The sequence below is a fragment of the Cynoglossus semilaevis genome, chromosome 13 (genome assembly GCF_000523025.1).
Source record: "Cynoglossus semilaevis isolate Cse_v1.0 chromosome 13, Cse_v1.0, whole genome shotgun sequence".
NCBI classification, from domain to species: domain Eukaryota; kingdom Metazoa; phylum Chordata; class Actinopteri; order Pleuronectiformes; family Cynoglossidae; genus Cynoglossus; species Cynoglossus semilaevis.
Window position 1 is genome coordinate 11,670,716 of NC_024319.1, and position 21,229 is coordinate 11,691,944.

Below are 21,229 nucleotides of genomic sequence, written 5' to 3' on the forward strand. Positions count from 1 at the left end.
GATTATGTGGATGCACAAGAGCTGAGTTCATTAAATAAACTCTGTCTCGTAAAGGAGAACATGAAACTATTAAAGAAGAATGCACTGATACTGTTGAGTAGCACAATGACACCGGGGTATGCCGTCAGAGTGGATCACATGAAGGGTCCTCCACTCTGCTGTCATGTCCCTCTCATCACTCACGGGAAAAGATCAGGGTGACATTCAGGATGTGCACCAACCAGACTGAAGGAGACAGACGCTCGCACCCGTATCTCACGCTCAATTTACTCAGGACTCCTCGTCTCAAGTGGTCACAGAAATATTTATGTGCACTCTGTGTTCAAAAGCAATTATGTTAGAGTTTTTATAGCAGGAAGAGGATTGAACAGATTGTAGACTTTGAGAAGTGAGCTTCATAAATATCAGAAAGCGAATTTCCAAAATGTATCAGTTAGACGAGGGTAACAAAACAACAACCATTACATTTGAAATACTATTGTGAAAACCTTTATCATTGAGGAGACACTAACCATGGGAAAGGTTGAGTCAAAATCACCTGTTCATTTCAAATGTCAAATAAAACAATTGTTGGAATGAGGTCTGTATACCTGCACCCAAATTTGTTTTTCCAGTTTTCTCTTTTGACATATTTACATTATAAATGAATTCATGAATAGAAAAGAAAATAGATCACATTGGTGTCATTGACTTACACCATAAACCTACCATCCATATCCATGGTAAAATCAACGACTATCTAATGTTGTGTTGCACAAACACAGGTAAGAAGTTATTTTTTTCCTTTTATTCTTATGTTTATTACACAAAAAAGAACATCAAAGGTGTCACCTTCATCAAATCATTCAGCACATGGACCAAAACAAAAAAAAAGGAACTTCTCAGCAGAGTGCCCTGATATGTGTCCATTCAGAATTATTAAAAGTAGAAAAAAAGGCTTTTCAGTACTTTTATATATATATATATATATATATATATATATATATATATATATATTCATCACTACTTTAACACAAAAGCAGGCTCTTGTGTGAACACGTTTGACTGGAAAAAGTTCAGAAGCAGACATAAATGCCATTCCAAAAAAAAAAAGATTCATGTCATTCTTTAAACAGTAAAATGCAAATAAAAAAACCAGCCTTTGGTACAAAGTTATAAAAAAAGAGAAAACTCAGATCAGATGAAATAAAGCACTTTTTTGCATAATTATGAAAAACATTAATGTCATTAGCATAACGAAAATGTCAGTCATAGGCAAGGTACAGCCCAGCAATGCGTTGTGGGTAATAAAAAGGCAGAAAACCATGACTGCTTTATTGAGCACACTGACAGGAAGTGTCACATTTTGTGCCTGAACATTGCGTAAATGCAAACTTCACAGTAAATACATCCGTCTGGACTTCATCTGGTGGAAAGTGGATCATTGGAACACGGACTTGTGTTCAGTCTAAAGGCATAAGTAGTCAACTTAGAACAGAATTGGTAGAGAGACAGATCTACTGTTGGTACATCAGCGAGGCTACACTTGTCAAGGCTATAATTCAGACCTGAGCAGAGATGTTTGATTTGAACAGCTGACATAACTGAAGTGTTGGAAGGTGCTGTGTGTTTTATTGTTGGCTGACTGTTTGACTGTGTTTGATGTCTGCTGAAATAGGCAAGCAGCTTGAGAAATCCTTCACGTGTCCTTCTTGGTCAGTTACATACTACAGTGTCTACATGATGCCATTTACATTCTACAGGTGAGTTAGTGAACTCACAGCGAAAGCACTTCAGAGTCTGTGGTTCAGGAGAAACAAGCTGCGTTTGGTGGCTACATCAGAAACCCCTGTTTGGTTTTTATGGAGATCAGATGATGACGGTTTCAATGTGAAAGGCATGTGAGAAGGAAAGAGGCGAAGAGTGCTTCTGAAGTGGCCAGGACGGGGGTAAACTCGGGGTGGTGGAGGGAGAAGATGACGTTGACGAGGAAGAGGTGGGCGAGCGACTGGCCCATCGGGAGGGAAGGCGTCGGTTGGCAGGACGGGCCGGCCTTGAGAAACACTTTGGGGCCGGAGAAGAGGAGACACATGAAGAGGAGTCTTCATTTTCCTGTGGAGAAACAAATGAATTAACATTTAGGATTATCACACCATCCTGTCGCCAATCAAACGCACACACAGAGATACGTTACATTTTGTCACATGTTCCATCTGTTCTCTTCTTGACCCTAGGGAAAACAACAGGCACAATTCAAACAGGAAAAAACATCACATGGTTAGATGTTCTTTTTCTCTGCTCCTCGGTCATGGCAGAACAAAAGTGGTGACTGAAATCAAGTCGGATAAAATAGGCCTGATAATTGCTCCCACAATTTCTGAAACATTTGCATGACTTAAAAGTGGTGCGAGGGCAAGTGGTTTCTGCTGGTGATTTTGTTTGTAATTGCAACACAAAAGCCAGAAAATCACATGCACAATGAGTCCTTTTTTTAAGATAAAAGAAAAGTTGGTGAGAGTCAGACCTCAGATCCACATGTCCATTTGTTAGAATCCTCTGAGGCATGTCCCAGATACCAAGGCTATAATAGAGCCTTGGCCTGTGTCTGGATCACCAGAAATAAACAACCAGTAATTGGCAGGAGAATTATACAGTGCTGTTTGACATGGTTGTATCATAGTCAAATTAAAATACCATCTGACAATTTATTTGAAGAGAATTCTTCAGGGATGCTTGAAGAAGGGAAGCTGAAGTTTCTGTACATCGTGCTTGTGCATTTGTGTGTTTGTGTACAGTATGTGTGCACGTCTCAGTCTGTACCCACCTGCACTATAAGCTGAATCTCTTTCACACCCATGGCAGTGTGGCTGCTGAGCTTTGCGTGTGTGCTGTGTAGCTGTGCAGTGTGTGGGTTCTGTGTGTGTCTCAGAGTAGGGGGTAAAGGCAGAGGGTCCATGTCCAGCATGTCCAGTTCAGTGGCACTCTGCTCCCGCCCAACACTGAGGTTAGGACTTGAGTTCATTTCGTTCTTCTGGCTCTGGCTTTGTTGAGCCCGAGCTGCACTCTCATAATTCTTCAGAATTCTTTCCACTGCCCCGTAGTTGGACCTTGATCCCTCAGGTCGAGGGTAGGCGGCCAGAGTGAGGGGCTTCCAGGGGTGGTCATTCATCATCCGAGGCCCATGTCTGGAAGAGTCTGACTGAGAAGGAGGGACAGACGCATGCCTTGGCTGTGTCTGGTGCCCTGACTGTGTCATCTGTCTTTGTTTGTTCTCCACAGGCGACTGATGGGCTGAGGCGCCTGCCCTGGCTGCAGGCTGAGGCTTTGCTCCATGTGGATTGTCATAGTCAGAGATGGACGCCTCCACATTCTGACCTGGCTGGTTATTTGCAGACGAGACAGGATCAGGAAAGAGCAAGTCTGTGGCTGCTTTGTGCTGTGTTTTCCTGGAAGGACTGCCAGTGGTTTGAACTTGTTTCCTGGCATCGGCCTGGTGAACAGGACTGTGAGAGACCATTGTGTCAAACTGAGGCTCTTCAAATGGAAGATCAAACACATTTTCTTGGTTTATTCTTAATTCATGAGCTTCAAGACCACATGTCGTTTCCCTCGGTTGGACCTCTGATATTTGAAGAATGGAATCTGCTAACATTTCAGGATACACACCTGCAGCACCAGTGCTGACATCAGTACAATGTGTCTGAAATCTTGTTTCCCGCTCTGATGCTGCGGTGACAGCTTGGCAACTCAGAGAAGAGGCGTCAACGACAGAACTGTCAGCTCCTTTAAAACCCCGGCCCATGTCGACATGAAACAAAGTCCGGTTGAACTCTGCTGTTTTTTGTTCCAGCACTATGTTTCTTCTGGAGCCCTGTAGGTTGGGGTTCACAGGTGTGTTTTCTGTAGACGACAGCAACGTAGCTACAGGTGATTCTATGACCAGTGGAGGCTCCATTTGTAGATCGGGATTTGTATAGTTACCGTCACCTGCACCGTAGTCTGAGCGCGTGTCTTTCCCAGCACACCGTATATTAACTTCAGAGAAGCTTTTCTGCACCGTTCCGCAGGAAGACAAGTTGCCAGTGCTGAACCTGCTGGCGTCGCAAGACCATCGGTTGTGGCAGCAGCCCATGTTACAGTTAGAGTTAGCAGGTACGGTGCAGGATGTTACCGCTCCATCAATAAGAACTTTTCCCTCGTTTTCCTGTAGCATGGCCTCAAACTTCCTGACGATTGACGGACTGTTGCACTTTCTGTCCACCAGGACACATGGGCTGTGGCACTTCCTAAGTGTAGTCTGTGGGGATTCTGGGATGTGGAGTTCTGTGTCTGTCTGGGCAGGTGTGCTCAGATTCCAGGAGGAGGTGCGTGGTGGGATGGGTGGAGCTGGTGCATCCATATCAGAGAAGTTGGCTCTCCAGGTGTTTTCTGGTGACAAGGCCATCCAGTTTTCCCTTTCCAGTGCTCTGAAGTCGTCGTAAATTTGACTGAGATCACAGGCAGGTTCGTCCACCTGCAGTTGGTTTTGATCCTGGCAAAACAGCCTTTCACTTCCCTCTGCTACATACTGGGATTCCGATGGATTCCTGCAGGAAATTAAGCAAAAAAAAAGGAGAAATCAAGTATACGTCATTTTCCAATATTAGGCTTTTTTTCTAACATTTTACATTTTACTAAAGGACCATGTGACTATAACAGTTCAATGTTGGTGCCAGAAGGTTAAAGTGCATTTACCTCTTATCTACACTCTTCCTTCTAATCTCATCCTGGTAGCTGCAGAGCTCCTCACTTACACGTGCAATCTCCTTCAGAGCCTGAGGATCAGAGGCACATGGGGAAGAACAATTGAACGCTGTGGACTGAAGAAGATTTGTCAGATAAAAAAATCTATCATCTGTTCCAAATTCACACTCAAGACAAGAAGACATGCTTTTAGAACTGACCCATTTAATGAGACATAAAGATCACTTTATAAAGTAATAATCATAACCTGTGATTTTGCTGACTGAGGGCATTGTTTTTCAGGAAAAACAAAACAAGAATACAATAAAACAAAAGTTTGTAGAACTGAGGAACACTAAGTTTAGAAATTCACGTATTTTAAAAAAACAGTAGAGGAAATTAAAGTTCTCAAAAGTACTTGAACAAGAAACAAAGTCACACAAAAGACCCTAAAGGCCCTAGAATGAAACCAGACACAGTGACTCACTCAGCAATGTCTGGAACCTAAGAACAAAATAAGACACTAGATCTCTTCACAAAAGAAGAACTAAGAGGATCCACACTAATAAAACGCTACTTCACTTTACGTCAGCTGAGGAGATACCACTGAGCCAGACTGAAAAATCCAGTCCAGTCCAGTGAATTCCAGGGGCTAATGCAGGAGATGTGATGAGCTTGGGAGATTTATCAAGAAAGAATGAGGCCTTGATATGTTTGGACATATTCTGACATTTAGTCAAATCTACTGATCGGTCTGTTACTCAACGAAACAAGAACACAACTGACGGCTAGATCAGGTGATCTGTTATTCATTTTCTCCGATTCAGTGAGAAACTTACAGCATTGAGAGTCGTGGAGTTCTTCTTCTTGTCACTGCCATAACGCAAATCAGGTCCAACAGGACCTTCTTCTGGACCAATGTGGACGTTGTGTTGACTCCCACTGGTGCCGTTTCTCTGTTTCATTCCACATTCAGGGGTTTCATGAAAAATAGCAGCCGGCTCTCCACTAACGTCAACAGAGTCGGTCTGCCAAGGGCCTCTGGATCTCAAATCATCGACCGGCCCGGCTCGCGGAGGCTCATTCTGACTCAACTGACCAGCTATATTGAAGTCACAGAGGTTTCCTGCTTGGAAACAGGTGGGTTTATGACTCTCCCTGCCACCAATATTTCTGTTAAGATTGAAGCCAGGAAACTGTGGCGGCCTGTTCTGCTCCCATTGGCTGCTGCTGCTGATCAGTTCAGTGTGGGAGTGGTCACTGAGCAGACTGGAGCCTGTGCTGGTGGAATTAACACTCAGGCTGCGCACCACATCATCACTGTCCAGTCTGGTCCCCTCTCTCTTGGCTCTCACTTCACAGTATAGCTAGACAGGAAGAGAAACTGAATTATGAATTCACCCAAATCAAGGGCCAAGTTTTAGTAACACATTTAAAGTTGAACAGCAAATATTCACAATCATTACACATAAAGTACCAGGACCCATCTACTACTTTGAGACAAAAATAGTAACACAGGATGCTGTAGAGTCAGGAGGGAGCAAATTTAGATTGCATAGAAATAAAAAAATCATCCGGAGAATTCTTCCACATAAAACTGGATAACCTCTGGCCTCGAACCAAAGAATCCTAAAATAGTAACTATTTCAACTTTGCTGGACTCTCTTCCCATCGTGCAATGTTTAGACGGGACTTAAACCTCTTAGTCTCTTCTATTCCTTGGCTCTCCCCCTCCCCTTTTCTGGGCTCTAAGGGGCAAATGAGAGCCACATGTCCTTTTCATAACAAGCCCTTTCACTGCCTTCACTCGTGTCTAGCTACCAGCGTATGCCTTGATTCGTTAAAAACACTAACTGTGTCAGATCTCAATCTGCTGTTAGCCTCGGGCTTCATCACAACCTATGAATAACTCTTTCTTAGCCTCATTAATACAGGCTGAACCATGTCCTGCTTCTTCTGCTGCGGTTTACTGCAAACATTTAATTGCTGATCCAGACACCGTAGGAAATTCTTCCAATTAGTTTGGCGTCTTGCATGTTGTTCAGGTCAAAATATTCCGTACATTATTATTGGATTAAGTCAAACAATGCAGGATTCAGTCATTTGCCATTCCCTTTTCATGTATTTCAACATTACCTATACATTTCACAGTCTATTTTATCTTATTTTGGGCCTTTTATGCAAACATGCTTCTAAATATTGTTTAGATTCTAACTACAGTAATAGTAGTAGATAGATAAGGTTTGAGTACCAAGTCTATATTAGTCTATATTAGACTAAAGTTTTGTACTGTCGACGTGTAACTGTTATGGAAGAGGAAAGAGAACGCAGAAGGCCGCACTGAATGGACTGAGTACTCTTCTTCTCTTCTTCTGTTGCATGCCAGCTTCTCTCTCTCCATCACCACAGGCCACAGCCCAAATTACTGCATCTGTGTCAGTACCCAGAGGTCAACACAAACAACAGAGCCCACACCCTTCTCCTCCCCCTCCTTCCTCTTACTCTGCAGCTGCACAAATCAAGATGATTGTTTTGACAGTGTTTGCGATGAACAGGATGTGTAGGAGGGAAGGGTAACACACACTGACAGCATAATCACGTATGGTATATCACCACCACATTACTAATCGTTTACGTTTGACAAATTTAACCACACATTAACCATGTCCTACCTCCTCAATTTTTTTCTGCATATCTCTCAGCTGGGTCTCCCACTCTCTCCTCTCCATGTCGAACCTCTCCAGCAGCTCCGCTTTCTCTCTCAGCCAGTCCCTCTCTGTGTGCTCCAGACGGTAGCGCAGGTCCATGGCTGCTGCGTGCGTGTCGGTCCGGAGCCTACACTGTTCTTCTTGCTCCTGGAGTAAAGTCGGGGTCTCACTGTACTGTTCCTGAGCGCCGTGCAACGTCACCGGGCCATGACCTGAGCGAACCTTTCTACTTGCAATTCCAGTACTTTCTTTTGCCTCCAACTGGAAATTAAAACAAAAATACATATATAGTTGACACGTGAGCACAAGGGAGAAGTGTGAAGGTTACACTGAAATAAACATTTGATCTTTGCTGAAGGATAGATTGTAGTTGGAAAAATAAAAGAATGGGGCCAAGTGACGAGAAAAACAAAGTTTCAGAGATGGAGCTGGAGATGGAATTAAGAGAATGAAGGAGTGGCAGGAAGAGAGGTCAAGGAAGCAGGAGGAAAACCACCGTGGGGACAGGAGTGAGTGGGTTCAACAAAAAGCAAAAGAAAGGGTCTGATTAGAAATATTCTACAGGAATCCTCTCACGCAGTCCACCGGTTTAAAGGTCAAGCCTCTTTTCTGCTGGCATTTCACTAAAACAGGATACAGTGCAGGATATGGCAGATTCAAGTGCAGAAAAGTATGTCTACAGAGGATGCACATGGGCTCAGGCTACACTCTGGTGGATCACTTTTAGTGAAAGACAGACATGAGCAGGTCAAACCTCCAAAACTTTTTAGAAGACAATGTAAAAAAAACACCAGGTGTATTAGTTTTAACTGACCTTCTCTGAATAACTCCAATCAATGCCCAATTTAAGAGAAAATCCCTGGGCATTTCCCTTGGAAGTTCACTCCACTAAGACCAAAACCAGAACCCAAAGAAACATGTTATCACTTTAGTTATAACAAAGAACAGTTTTTCCAAACTATGATCAAATGTAGAGGGTACTACAAACTCCACAGATTTAAATATTTACAGTCAGAGAAGGAGAGTTTGGAAGTCCGGGGTTTGCTTTGAAACATCCTTTACCACAGATATTTCTCTGACCTAGAGAATGGACTAAAGAACAAGGGTGTGTTTTAGCGCATACAGAACTCTGGGCACTCAGTGGTGCATATGTACATTTCTCATGCTTGTAAAAGCAGGGGAACATTTTTGGCTTTGGAACTGGAAAGATACCAAGACAACGCCTGTGTATGTGCATATACCCTTGTGCTTTTTTGTGTGCGTGTTGTTTCAGTTTTTCAGTAACAGTCATGGGCCAAAGCTTTTGTACAAGCCTCGGTCGTGGTGCTATTTCTGCCTGTGGCCTGGGGTCAAAAAATTATGGTTTAGGCAAACAAGTCAACCCTCTCTGTCTGCCTGCGGCTCGTCTCCGGGGTTTTCTTCACAATTACAGATGGGTGATGATGGGTGCCGTCCAGGGTCTATTTAAACACCCAAATGTAAGCAAATGTTGAGAGTGCAAAAACAAGGTGGTTCAAGTGAAAATAAATGAATTGCAGACCATTTGTCAGCGATTATGAAAGCAAATCATTTGCCTCAAGGAAGTCATGAAGGAAGAAAACGGCATCACAGCCAACAAGTCACATATCCAGCTACTCCAACATTTGGCACAGGGTATATGGAGGTAAGTGTGTCACCACAGTGACCCACTATATATAGTGGACACACAGCCTTGTACGATGTCACATTCCGAGGGGAGGTGGGGAGAAGATGTAAAGTGGGGTGGCTCCATGAGGCAGAGTAAGATATCTCCTGGCTGCCACGGGCTTAAAATATGAGGGGAAATATTCAGACTTGGACCTTGGAGACTTGCTTGGTCTCATGATCTCTAAACAACGTGGAGACGAGATAGAGAGGTTTACATTCACAGACTGAACAGACTGATCCAGACAGAACAATAACATGGTCGTTTCCTTTTAAACATGTTCTTGGGATTAGAATAATGAGGTGAATCTCTTGTTGAGAATTAACCGTACAGTGTCACCTCAAAACCTCCCACCCAGACTCCTTTGGTATGTACTATTCCCTTAAATGTAGTCGTCTCTATTTTGCATTCTTTAAGCTAACATTTTTGTTCATTTCTTCACGGTGCAGTAATGCAGGCATCTGCCCATATTTTTCTGTTTTACGCCTTTCAAAGCCATTTCAGGGTGAAGCCAGAAAGAAAGAAAATATTAAGGGAAAGAAATAATCCGTTCAGCCTTGGAGACATATTAGACATATTATTGGAATAAATATGAACCTCTGAGTGGTGTTCTAGGATTATTGAAGGCAAGAACGTTGTTGTAAAGTTTTATTTTATTGCCGTAACATTTTTGATTCTTTTAGAGAAGGGATTTTTGTAACAACAGGAGGAAATAGCAAAGTATTTTCTCATTCAATATTAAATGTTTTTCACATGTCACTGTAATTCACAAGTCACATAGAACGTACAGATTTCTGAAAATAAAGGTGGAAATAGTGAGGGAATAAAACTGCTTTCCATATCAGACTTCTATTTCCGTTCTCAATCACTTAAAGGTCAATTATTTACAATTGGTTAAAACATTGTAATGTAAGATAAACAGCAATGGCTCAAACCAGACAATTAAAGTGCACTTTGTGTATTTTGAGCTTTATGAGTGCTCTATGAGTAGTAAACATGTATGCTGATGTAGGAACGTCAGCAGGATGTGGCATCAGGACAACAACAACCTTTGACAATGGAGCTGACCCCACCCAGTGAGGCTTCACCAGTCATTTCCATGTGTCTGTTTGTGCAATTACTGTAAAAAAAAATTGTGTCTCAGTCTCTCTGTAAGCATATTATTTAGTATTTTGATTTTTTTTAAATACATATATATATTTATTTTTTTTCTTTCTAGCAGCTGTGTCAGAATGTTAGTTCTGACCTCTTCAGCAGGGATGCATGACTTTAGTGCCTTTCGTGTTCACATCAGCTTCTTGATATAAACATGTAGCCTGTAGCCTCTCTATGTGACATACTGGCATCATTGTGTTGCCTCCTGCAGTAGATCAAGCCTCCTCTCTTATACGTAGTGCCTCACTGGGCTTTTCAAACAAAAGCAGAACAGTTAATGTCTCTGTTTTTTTCTGAGTCTGTGTCCAACCACACTGTGAGTAGGCACAGAGCCAGCAGGACAAAGAGAAAAGCTGAGTAGTAGCACTGTGCCATCCACACACACGCAGACAGACTCTGAAACCATTTACAGTATGCGAGCTGCATTATTAGTGAAAGCCCTGTCACGGGGATGTGTTCCTGAATTGTCATCTGCTCTTCAGCATCATGTCATCATGTCATCAATCTTCTGTGCATGGCTACACTTCCTAACTACGGTGGGAGAACAATTTGATTCTAACAGCTTTAGAGGACAAACAATGAGAGAGCTGTGATTGATGGGTTAATGCGTGACCAATCAGTTTTCAGTTCAGAATAGGAGTCGTATTGAGTTCACTTGGAAAACAGGCAGCGGACACAGTCACCAAGTCAAAGTACATAACAAACAATCAAAGGTTTCACTTATTTCATATCAACCTTTTTGATTTTTTTTCCAACTTTAGTCCAACTTTATGAATCCATCATATGACAGCAGAAACAGATGCCAAACCAAAGCCTTTGAACACACTGAGAATAGCGATGTGAAGTCTTTGTAGTGAACTGTGCAAAGCCTGACACAGAAAGGCACTGGTATGTAAACAGAACTCTCAGACTTTTCTCCCCATTTCCAGGATCATTAACAGTAGCCCTCTGTGGAAAACACAATATTTCAGCTGCTCAGGGAAAGCCAAGCTGTTAAAAGCCAAGTCTAGTGTCTGTGTCTGGCTGACTGGGGATCAGATCCTTTGTCTAAGCTCAGGCTCAAGTTGGACAAATGCCAGGGTGACTTATCACTGTGCCATGTGGGTGGTAAACGTGGCCCACAGCCAGCATGCACCACACTTCAGATAGATGTGAACTCATATGAGAAGGTAAACAAAAGTTGACACCAGATATTAAGTTTAAAAATAAAACATATTTTAAATGGTAGGTTTTTTTTCTTTATTATAATTTCTTGCTGGACAGCATGCACTTGTCCTGCACATACAGTAAATAGTAAATACAGGAAACGTTGAAATGACTGTGAATAGTTCACAGCAGGGTCAGCATACTGTAGTTACCAGGGGTCATGGGTCAAATGTACTTGATACAGTAGAAATAGATCTCCAAACTGTCTTGATATGGAGTGGAAAATGTTAAGCTAGGTTTCAGTAGGGCCTACACATGTCTACAATATCTTTTAGGATGTTTTAGTTTAATTAAAAAATGACAATAATAGATATACATTAGCTTAGAGGTCAATATGAAAAAGTTGAACTTCTTTGACTGCAATTTACACATGCCATGGGTGGGTCTTTTTAATAGAGGGTTTAGTCATGACCAAATTAGACCAAGATGACATCATCATCATCATCATCATCATCCTTCACTCACCTGTGCAATCCTGCACTTGAGCTCAGCCTTCTCCAGCTCCCAGCCACATCTGTCTCTGGTGTACTGCAGCTGGAGCTCACTCCTCTTCTCCTCCTCTCTCTTCACCTCCGTCTGCACTTCCTCCAAAACCGTCTTCAGGTCCAGCAGAATCCTCCTGTTCTCCCCTCCCTGCATGGAAATAGTTGGCAGAAGACTCTTGTCAACCAAACATTCTAGAGGAGCTTTCCGCTTTCCCAGGAATAACTGCAACACACATATTCAGAGTGTGCTGAAAATGAATACTCAAAATACAACATGAATTATGTGAACATAAAGTATCTGACATGTATTACCCTGGAGAATATTCTGTCATTCACATTTAGTGCCACACGCCCCTATAAAATGACATGCCAGGGAATATTTTGTAATCCACACTGACCAACATACTTGAACAGAATAAACAGTAGGCAACATTCTAGAAGTACCACAAAAACACATATATGGCCCACACAGATACACGGCCCTCCTTCTAGTCAAGGGGTAATTATTCCTAATTACTTGTATGTCTGCCACTTCTCTCAACAACGACTCCTTCTCACGCGTCCACTCCTCCTTGTCTTGCACATGTCGCTTTTTTAAATCGTCAAATTTCTTCTTCAGCCTGGAGTGTGGTGTTTGCTGCTGCTGGGATTCAGGGCTCGGCCACATTTGTCCCCTGACGATCTTGAACTGCGCCCCTGCTTCACATTCACCTCCGTCGGACGAGGCGTCGAACTGCGGTTCGTAGATTTGACTGAAGACGGTGGGCGGAGAGGAGACCCGTCTCAGAGGATTGCGGGCTTTGCCTCTGCCTCTGTCTGCTCTCTCCATCCTGGAGCAGGGCACGAACTCCCATCCCTGGGACTGCACGTATCCCCCGACTGCGCCGCCCCCTCCGTGCAGCCCCGAACCGTTCATCAACGCACTCCACATTTTCCCAGCGCATCAACACAAGTCACGAAAAAACAACTTAATTAGTTTAAAAAAAAAAAAAGTCAAAAGCGGATGATTAGTGTGTTGGAAGTTCTCCGTCCTCGTTTAAGTTTAAAATAAAAACCATTAAACAGTTGTTGCTTTGGCGACCCGTGCCCTAAAGCGCACAATATTATCCAAACCCGGTGGGTCGAACAGCAGGAGCCAGGGCACCAGTCACCTCAGTGGTCACACAGGAGGCAGCGCTGTCTGATCTGGTCCCCTCCATGTCCTCACGCTGACAAAGTCAAACCATTGTTTTGCCGAAATCGTCTTTTGGTGTCCTTCTGCTGCGCCTGTGCCACTCTTTATTCCGTTTCACATCTTTACACGCACTGTGTCGTGTCGCGTCCGTCTCTCCCTCTGCACGGATCCTACAGACAACAATCCAGAGAAGACACGCAGACTAACCACAGCTCCGTCGCGAATGCTAGAAGTTCCCAAAAATATCACGGCGCGCACTGATGTAAGAGCAGCAGCGGGTATTTTTACACCCAGTAACCAGGAGTTCGGTCCCCTACAGCCGGAGGCAGAGGGGACACGTCCATCAATCAAAACGCCAGAGATTCTCTAATTACATCACACACAGCAGCTCCTCGTGGTAACGCAGTAATTAGTGCAATGCATGTCAAAGTAATGATTACCCATCACTGGAATGACATCAGATGCAACAACAACTCTATAGGTGGGGTCAACTTCTCCAGGGTGACTGTGCCAAAAGTTGCCTTACCTCGGTAAGGAGATAGCGTGTTTACTTTCCTCTTTTCTCATCCCCAGAGTCCTCCCAGCCTTCCGGCATTGATCATCCGCTATCTAACTGTAAGAGGAGCTGACTATCACAAGGCAAGGGCAGAGCAGGAATTTTCATAAACTGTGTTTAGGATGTGGTAAAGTGATCCACCCAGTAGCTTCACATCAGACATGAATACAGAAGCTAACACAGTCATCACCGGTCTTCCTCTACTCCAGCTGATCTCTGAACAGATCAGCTGGAGTAATGTCATCTTTTCATGCTCAGCATTTTGTTCTGTACAAACAGATGAAGTTTATTTCAGTCAACACAGTAACAGACCCTCACCTCCTCAATGAATGTGATCCCCAACCCTGTGATGCATGTCCAGCATTAGAAGAAGAAAAAAGTACCTCAACGTCCACATGTGGAGAATGTGAGCTCAAGTCTGGTCTGGTTTGCAGTGGTTTAGTCCCAAACAACTGTAGAGACAGAGAGAGAGGGAGAGAGGGAGAGGAAGGGAGGAAACGATGGTTTCATTAACTCTTTCTCTCTCACTCCCTCTCTCTCTCTCTCTGTCTGTATCTCTCCTCCTCTCCACAGCTGGAGCTAATATGTGACGTCAAACTTCCCACCTCTGGAATAACAGCAGTGGATCAGGTCTGCCTCTGTCCTGTTGGCGATATCCTGACCCATAATTCAACTTTTCTGGCTTCTTTCTTCAGCAGTGTGTGAAATCACTGATTCATTTTGAGGTCTAAAAAATTAAAAATAAATAAGTAAAATATGGCTGCCAAGCAAGGGTGTGGAATTGCCTCTGAAATTATGTTCATATCAAGTCATATGTCAGTCCAACAGTTGAGTGCAAATACTCACCCAAAAACTCAATATTATTCTCTGTGGTAGATGGTGAAAGCATCAGTACAACGGGTTGATGGAGCCATACTTGGGAAATGACAACTTCCTGTACATTGAATGACCTTATGGCATTTGGACATGTTTAACTTAAAGTCACCAAAATGAATGAATAATTCAAATAAATTAACAAAAGCATATGTCATAAATGACTAGAAAAAATTAAAAAAAATTAGAAACTGAAAGTGGGCTTTATAAAACGAAAAAAAAAATAGAAACTGAAAGTGGGCTTTATAAAACAAAGAAAAGGGTGAAAAGGAATACTAATTTAAAGATGGTGGCATAAGAGAGCGAGGAAAACAGAACAAGGATGAGAATCAGCAAAATAATGGGCTGAAACATCTGGATGGATGGAGAGACAGAGGACAGAGGAAAGAAGTTCGATCAGTTAGATAAGTGTACATTGAATAGCATTGTAATTAACATTATATTTTGGCATTGTTATCAGCTTGTGGGTTTTTGTTGTTGTTTTTGTTATTGTGCTTACAGACAGTGGCTCGTCGGCCTGTTTGTCCTCCTGCTTAGGTACATCCAGATGATCTATGAAGCTCTGCAGCTCCTTCCTGAAGGCCTTCATCTGAGCATTGATACGATACAGCAGCTCATGCTCCCTGATCCTGTAATGGAGGAGAGAGAAAGCTTTTAGTTTTTAACACTTCTGTGATAATTCAATAAATATATGTTGTCACAGTGTAGATGGTGATTTTATAAAGTCAAATAAGAAGCAGTTTTATGACACAGGAGCAGTGGGGGAGTTTGTGCTGGCTCAACACACCGTACTTATATTAAGGGTGGGATTTGAACCGACAGTCTCTGAATGTCCATGCATCAATCCTGTGTTTTTCTACTCTCCACAAACACATGCTTCTGTTTCTACCACCAGGGTCAGCTTTGTTTCTTCTACATTACCTTCCACCTTCTTCGTCCTCATCCATCCTTGCAAACAGCTCTCCGTTAGTGACGTACACTCGGGCCTCTGCGATGATAGTGCTGGTGTCAGCGATGAGCCTGTCGATGGTCCGGCCCAGCCTCTCCGCTTCTATGCGGATGTCTATCATATGCTGCCGGTCCTTCAGGCTTCTGGATAAAAAACGGCTGTCTGCAGGTGAGTAAAGGGAGCGCGTTGGGGTGAGGCAGCGGATGTTCCTAACCTCATCCGAGTCACTCTCTCCCCCAATAGGACCCTCACGCTTGCGGTGGGGCGGGAGGAGACGAGGAGAGGAAGCCGAGGCGGAGGGAGTGTCGTCATCTCTCCCTCCATCACTCTCCGCGTCACTGTCCCGCGGACTACCACGGATGCCCAGGTGGGAGGCCAGGTCGTAGCGCTGCATGTTGGAGAGCAGCACACGATTCTCGTACTGGAGCTGCATCACTTTGCCACTCAGTTCATTGATCTGCAGACGTGCTGCTTTCAGCTCCTCCTGGAGGGTCTCCACTTTAGCAAGTTCAGCTGCTCCTGGGGATAGAACAAGGGGACAGTGAGAACTGGAACACTGCTGTGGAAGAGACTGTACTTTACAGCTTTTGGAGTCTCCTCTCTGTGACATATTTAGGTGGAGAATATAGTTCTTATTTCTCTCTAACAAAGGTCGAAAAGGGAAAAAAACACAAACCTCCTCCATGTCTTGATCCAGCCTCATGGGATCCAGCCTTATATTTCAGTTTATTGAGTTCATTTGTCACCTGAAGAGAAAACTGAATGTTATCTCCATGCAGCTAAATAACAGCAGACACTAGTGAAATATCGCTGATATTTACATATTTACATATGCACAAAACCACTGATAAATCTGCAGCAGATGATCACACAAAATAATTTCTAAATTCCAAATAATAAATCTAGACATAACGTAATCCCAATCAAACCAGCAGTAGCCTGGGCATATTTAATCTCAATCCCACTTGTCTACCGTTCCTTCTTCAACTCTACCTTTTTGTTCTCTTCCTCCACATCTGCTAAATTCCTGCGGAGTAGTTCAGCCTCGTCTTCCACCAGCTGGAGCTGCTGCCTCAGCTCTGACAGGGCCTCACTCTGCTCCCTGCACTGCTGACCTCCGCTGCCAGAGCTGTCCACACCTGCCGCCGCCATACTAGAAGAAACCAAGCAGAGAGCACTCAGAACATCATTTCCCTTCCCGTGTTTTTCTTGACAGCAGATAAGATCACATTTAACCATCAGTTATTTCAAAATACAGCTGATCAAAATTCACCTGTCCTCCCTCATGTCATCCAGCTCAGCCTTCAGTCCCCTGTTCTCCACCTCCAACTCCACAATCTTCCTTCCAAGAATATTTGCCTCCTCCTCCACCAGGCGCAAGCGGAGCTTGAGTTCTGACTCTCGGGTGGTTGGGGGTCCCCCAGCTTCACCTTTGGGCAGTGGGCTATCCACGTCCCCATAGAAGGAGCGGTACTTCTGCAGCTCCTGCTCCAGACGGTCCTTTTCTTTGTCGATCTTTGCCATCTTCTTCCTCATCAAGATGGCCTCCTCCTTGATGAACGCTAGCTGGCATTTTAGATCCTCGTTTTCTTCCTGTTAAGTAGATAATTTAGGGTTTGGTTCTACAGGTGACGTCTCTCTCACTGATATTACACCTCAGCTTTGATATTCTTCATAATCTCTATGATTGGTTTTTCACTTGACAATGCTGACTCACTTCAACTGGAGTCTGTGGAGTCTTCCTCTCTGCCTTCTGTCCGTCTTTGTTTCCTCTCCTCTTGAGTGAAAGCTGCAGGGAAACATCAGCAGTGGTTACATCAGCAACAGCAGCTCACAGTTTTTTTTTTACTGGAACAACTGATATCATCCAGATGTATGGACATAGTCAGGGCTCAGTAATGGAAAAAATATTCAAACTCATTCTCCAGAACGCTGTTGTAAAACACTGAAATTTAACACGTGGTCATCGATGAGTGCCAGCGTGATTTTATAGTCTTCAATTGAAAAACTGCCACAAATTGTGTATTGTAAATCATACTGTCATGTCATAAATTTGACACCAGTGTGTTGGACATTATTGGCTGCTGCACTGACATAAAACAGAACCCAGTTTCTTTTAGGTTGGGGGGGAGGGTTTCTAAATACTGTTGCATTTATTTTATTTTTCTAATTATTTTATTTTATTCAGGGTGTATGTGTGAATCCATACTGGACATTATTCTCTACTGTCAGGATGACGTGCATTGAACGTGTATGATGTCATCTTGGGTGTAACAGTACCATGTTTTTAAACCCTGCCAATTAATATGGCATCACCTCATTCAAACTTACATACAGTATATGACTGCTGAGAAATATAGGCAGGAACCCAGAGGAACATCTACATTTATATTATTTTAATATGTATGTATGTATGTATGTATGTATGTATGTGTGTGTGTGTGTGTGTGTGTATGTATGTGTGGGTGGGTGTTTTCTTGGGTTTCTTTTTGCTGCAAGTTGTCTGAGTCGGCTGTAGTCTATCAATTTAGATGCAGTTCACCAAAAACACAATCACCCTTTAACTTACTCACTTATTCTGCAAGCACAGCCCATACTGCTCCCATTGAAAACCTTATACATTATGCAGAAGATATGCACAGCACAGCCTATTGTGACTAATGCCTCGGTGAGCGCTGTACTCAGCCATTCTGCTCTCTTACATCTGTGGGCCGGCTCATCAGTAACGCTGACAGAGGAATTATTCAGACCTAAGTGGCTTGTCAGAACATCCTGTTGGACCTGGGACAGGTGACTCTCCGGCCTATACAACACGGCTCCTCCTCCTCTCTTTCTATAGGCCCTGACCTTGTGCCGACCTAAGGCTTGGCTCATCGTGCGTCTGTCTGCGTGGTCCCCAGATGGTAGCGTTTGATCAGTGTGCAGAGAATCAGTGTGCAGAACGGGTGGGGTAAACAGCCGCGACACCTGACTATTAATCAAGGCCAGCAGCTCTGGGCACTGTGTGAAACAGATTGCTGAAAAATGGATGAGGAGGAGAGAAGGGAGGCAGGAGAAGAGCTCCAAACTGAAGCAGGAAGGTGTGAATATTTATCGTATTCTTGACTAAATCTTTGGCTACAATACTACAGACAATGAACGCCACTGGATTTCTGCTGCCACTGTATGTTACAAGGCCTGTTTCTGTTACTAGTTTCAGGTGCAAGAACAATACAAATGTCCACAAATCTGTGTTCTTCCTGTTCACTTCAATGAGCCATGTCGTGTCTTTATGACACGTCCTATGGTGGCTTCAGGAAAACAAGCAGCATCACAGCAGCACATTAGTGGCCATCTTACAATATGTTACCAGACGGTGGATCCTACTGCAGTGCAGTAAAGGAGTCCCTTCATGATACTTCTCACTCGTGGAACTGTCGCCCCCCCTTAATTCTCCCACACAGTCAGACCTGGCCTCATCGTTGGAGTGACTCCCCCCAGCTCTGGAGCCTGTTGTAATTCTAAATCGCTGCTGTTCATGGAGGAATTTTCTGTCCTCTGTCAAACAATGGCCCACTGCTGGAGGACATCTATAGGACTAGATCTTGTTTTGTTTTGTAAACAGCTCTTGTAGATCAGGAAGAGCTTTGTTGGAGATCCCTAGATCTAAAATCATCTAAAATCATCACTAAATCAAGCTTTACGCCAATTCTTAACCTTGCGATTTGCGCAAACAGCCGCGACTTGCTTACGCCCACATCAACCGTTTAGCAGACTCTCCTTAACCCCCTGCCAACACACACACTTCCCGTCTGTCCAGGATGTCTTGGCATGGGTGAGGGACAACGGTATGGTGTGTGTGTGTGTGTGTGTGTGTGTGTGTGTGGCACAGATCCCAGGGTAATGGCATCTACTCATTGCCAGAGTTTGAGGAACAAACAGACCATCTGTCCTCTCCAGGGGCCCAGATGAGATCGACTTATTTATACTGATTATTTCAGGGTTAAGTGTGATTTATGAATGCTGACTTTATCTCAGTTCGATGCGTTTCAGGCTTTCTTCATATTTCATCTTTTCAAAATAAATTATAGCAGAGTTTTAACTTATTTGCTTCACAGTTTCCTGAAGTAAATTTATGGGTCAGCTATTCCGTGAGGCTGGAAAAAAAACCAATGAAAGTCATTGAATAAATACCTCAATATATATAAACTTTATTAAAATGTTCCAATTTGGGAGTTGTTTTCAGATTGTCACGCCTGTTCTATGAGTTCAATAAGAACCTGAAAATTCTGGGATTTTTGGGTTTTTCTGGTCAATGTTCTGTTTAACAGGTTCACCATCATTGAATATACATGGCCAACATGATGGTTTAGTCCTGCAGCAGGAAGGAAACTGGTATTCTCATGCTTAGCACACCTCTTCAAAATGGTATACCGGTGGTGGATGTGCATACACACATCTGCTCCTGAGGTCCTCACCTCCTTGGCCTTGTCCAGTTCATTCTGCAGGGCCTGTTTGGTGACTTCCACTTCAATCAGTTGCTGCCTTAGCTTCTCGTTTTCATCCTCTGTCTTTGTCCTTTTCTCCTCCACATTTTCCAGCTCGTGGTGCAGACGCACGGAGACGTCCTTCGCCACCTGCAGGAGGGACAGGGACAAAGAGAAGAATAGGTGGAGGATGGACAGATGGGAGTTGTTAATGATTCAGCGTGTGCACAGAGCTCAGGCATTAAATGCTGGATCATTCCAGAGTCTCGCCTTCAGGTCTTGCTCCAGGCTTCTGAGCAGCTCTCCATCCACCTGCCCACTCTCTGTGAACCGCAGCCTCTTTCTCTCGGCCTTTTTAAGCCGGTACTGGAGGATCCTACAGTTCTTGTTGGCCCTCTCCAGCTCTCTGCGCATGTCCTGGAGCTGACAGGCGTCTTCCTCATAGAACGTGTCTCGCATCTCATCCATCTCCGCCCGCATCTCTTCGATTTCAGTCTAACAAGACAAAGAAATACAAAAAACACAATGGAAATGAATGTGCAATGAATAGTTACGTTCATACAGCATTGTGTAGCCTGCAGGCAAACAACAGGTGCAACTATATTGCACTGACATCGCCAAATAAGCATTGTTCTCATTATAGATTTAACCACGTTACCTTTAGATCCTCGTTTTCATCCTCCAGCTTCTCTATCTCATCCTGCAGCCCCTGGTCTGGCTCTGGAGCCGGCTGTGGACGGTCGTGTTCCGGCGACAGCTCCGGCTCTGAGGCCGGCGGTGATGCTGATTTCGTCTGCATCTTTGTCCCTTTCTTCCCGAGGCTCTTGTTCAAGTGAAACTGTATCAGCTCAGACTGCAAGCATCCCTCCTTCCAGAAGCCCGGTCCGCATCCCACCGTGCCTTTGGAGCTCTTCTTGCTGCTGCCCGTCGACGCGACGGCCTCGCCTCCTTTCGGATTTTTGTTTCTCAGTTTGGGGGATTTGGATGCGCAGGGCTGGTCGGAGACAACGCGGTTCGTATCTACCCTGGAAGGTGACTGGACATCAGCAGCTGGGCGGGTGCAGTCGTCTGGAGTCTGGACACCGCCTCTGTTCGGGCTTTCAGCACCAGCAGTCTGGACAGCAGCCGCGCCTCTGGTGGCAGGAGCGCCGCCGGCCTGCCGCTCCCTACCGGTGGAGACAGGAGAATGACCTCGGCTGTTTCTCCCTCCTCCTCCTCCTCCTCCTCCCCCGCCCCCCCCCCCAACACCCCCCCCACCCCTCCCACCCCCCC

At 44.2% G+C, this 21,229-nt stretch overlaps 2 protein-coding genes across 4 annotated transcripts; both read right to left on the minus strand.

Moving 5' to 3' along the window:
* Positions 1-1,502: 1,502 nt before the first annotated feature.
* On the minus strand, positions 1,503-13,970 carry mtcl3a (MTCL family member 3a). 3 transcript variants are annotated; one of them, XM_025061785.1, is made up of 8 exons: positions 12,457-13,970; positions 11,920-12,087; positions 7,374-7,670; positions 5,541-6,068; positions 4,714-4,838; positions 2,804-4,565; positions 2,174-2,209; positions 1,952-2,091 (listed from the first exon to the last, which is right to left on the minus strand). In XM_025061785.1, exons 1-7 carry the CDS (start codon positions 12,868-12,870, stop codon positions 2,180-2,182), a joined length of 3,324 nt encoding a protein of 1,107 aa, XP_024917553.1. In that variant the 5' UTR covers positions 12,871-13,970; the 3' UTR covers positions 1,952-2,091; positions 2,174-2,179. The 3 variants fall into 3 exon arrangements, with proteins under 3 accessions (XP_024917551.1, XP_024917552.1, XP_024917553.1); XM_025061783.1 differs by lacking the exon at positions 2,174-2,209 and having other exon boundaries at positions 1,503-2,091; positions 12,457-13,968; XM_025061784.1 differs by lacking the exon at positions 2,174-2,209 and having other exon boundaries at positions 1,503-2,091; positions 4,714-4,793; positions 12,457-13,967.
* An 803-nt stretch (positions 13,971-14,773) lies between these two features.
* mtcl3 (MTCL family member 3) lies at positions 14,774-21,227 on the minus strand (the record flags this gene model as incomplete). The annotated part of the gene is made up of 11 exons (XM_025061531.1): positions 14,774-14,896; positions 15,042-15,171; positions 15,464-16,010; positions 16,168-16,237; positions 16,485-16,644; positions 16,765-17,084; positions 17,209-17,280; positions 19,949-20,107; positions 20,228-20,452; positions 20,616-21,193; positions 21,224-21,227. Coding segments are annotated over 11 exons (2,376 nt in total), but the record flags the coding sequence as incomplete, so codon positions are not given.
* Between the last annotated feature and the right edge of the window lie 2 nt (positions 21,228-21,229).

What these genes read in the sequence shown, in the direction of transcription:
- mtcl3a (XM_025061783.1), bottom strand. Translation starts at nt 12,870, where the DNA reads ATGTGGAGTGCGTTGATGAACGGTTCGGGGCTGCACGGAGGGGGCGGC. An exon ending in GAGAAGTGGCAGACATACAA is followed by an intron (nt 12,088 to 12,456) that starts GTAATTAGGAAT and finishes ATTTCCATGCAG; the next exon opens with GGAGGGGAGAACAGGAGGAT. An exon ending in AGATTCAGCTTATAGTGCAG is followed by an intron (nt 2,092 to 2,803) that starts GTGGGTACAGAC and finishes GTTTCTCCACAG; the next exon opens with GAAAATGAAGACTCCTCTTC.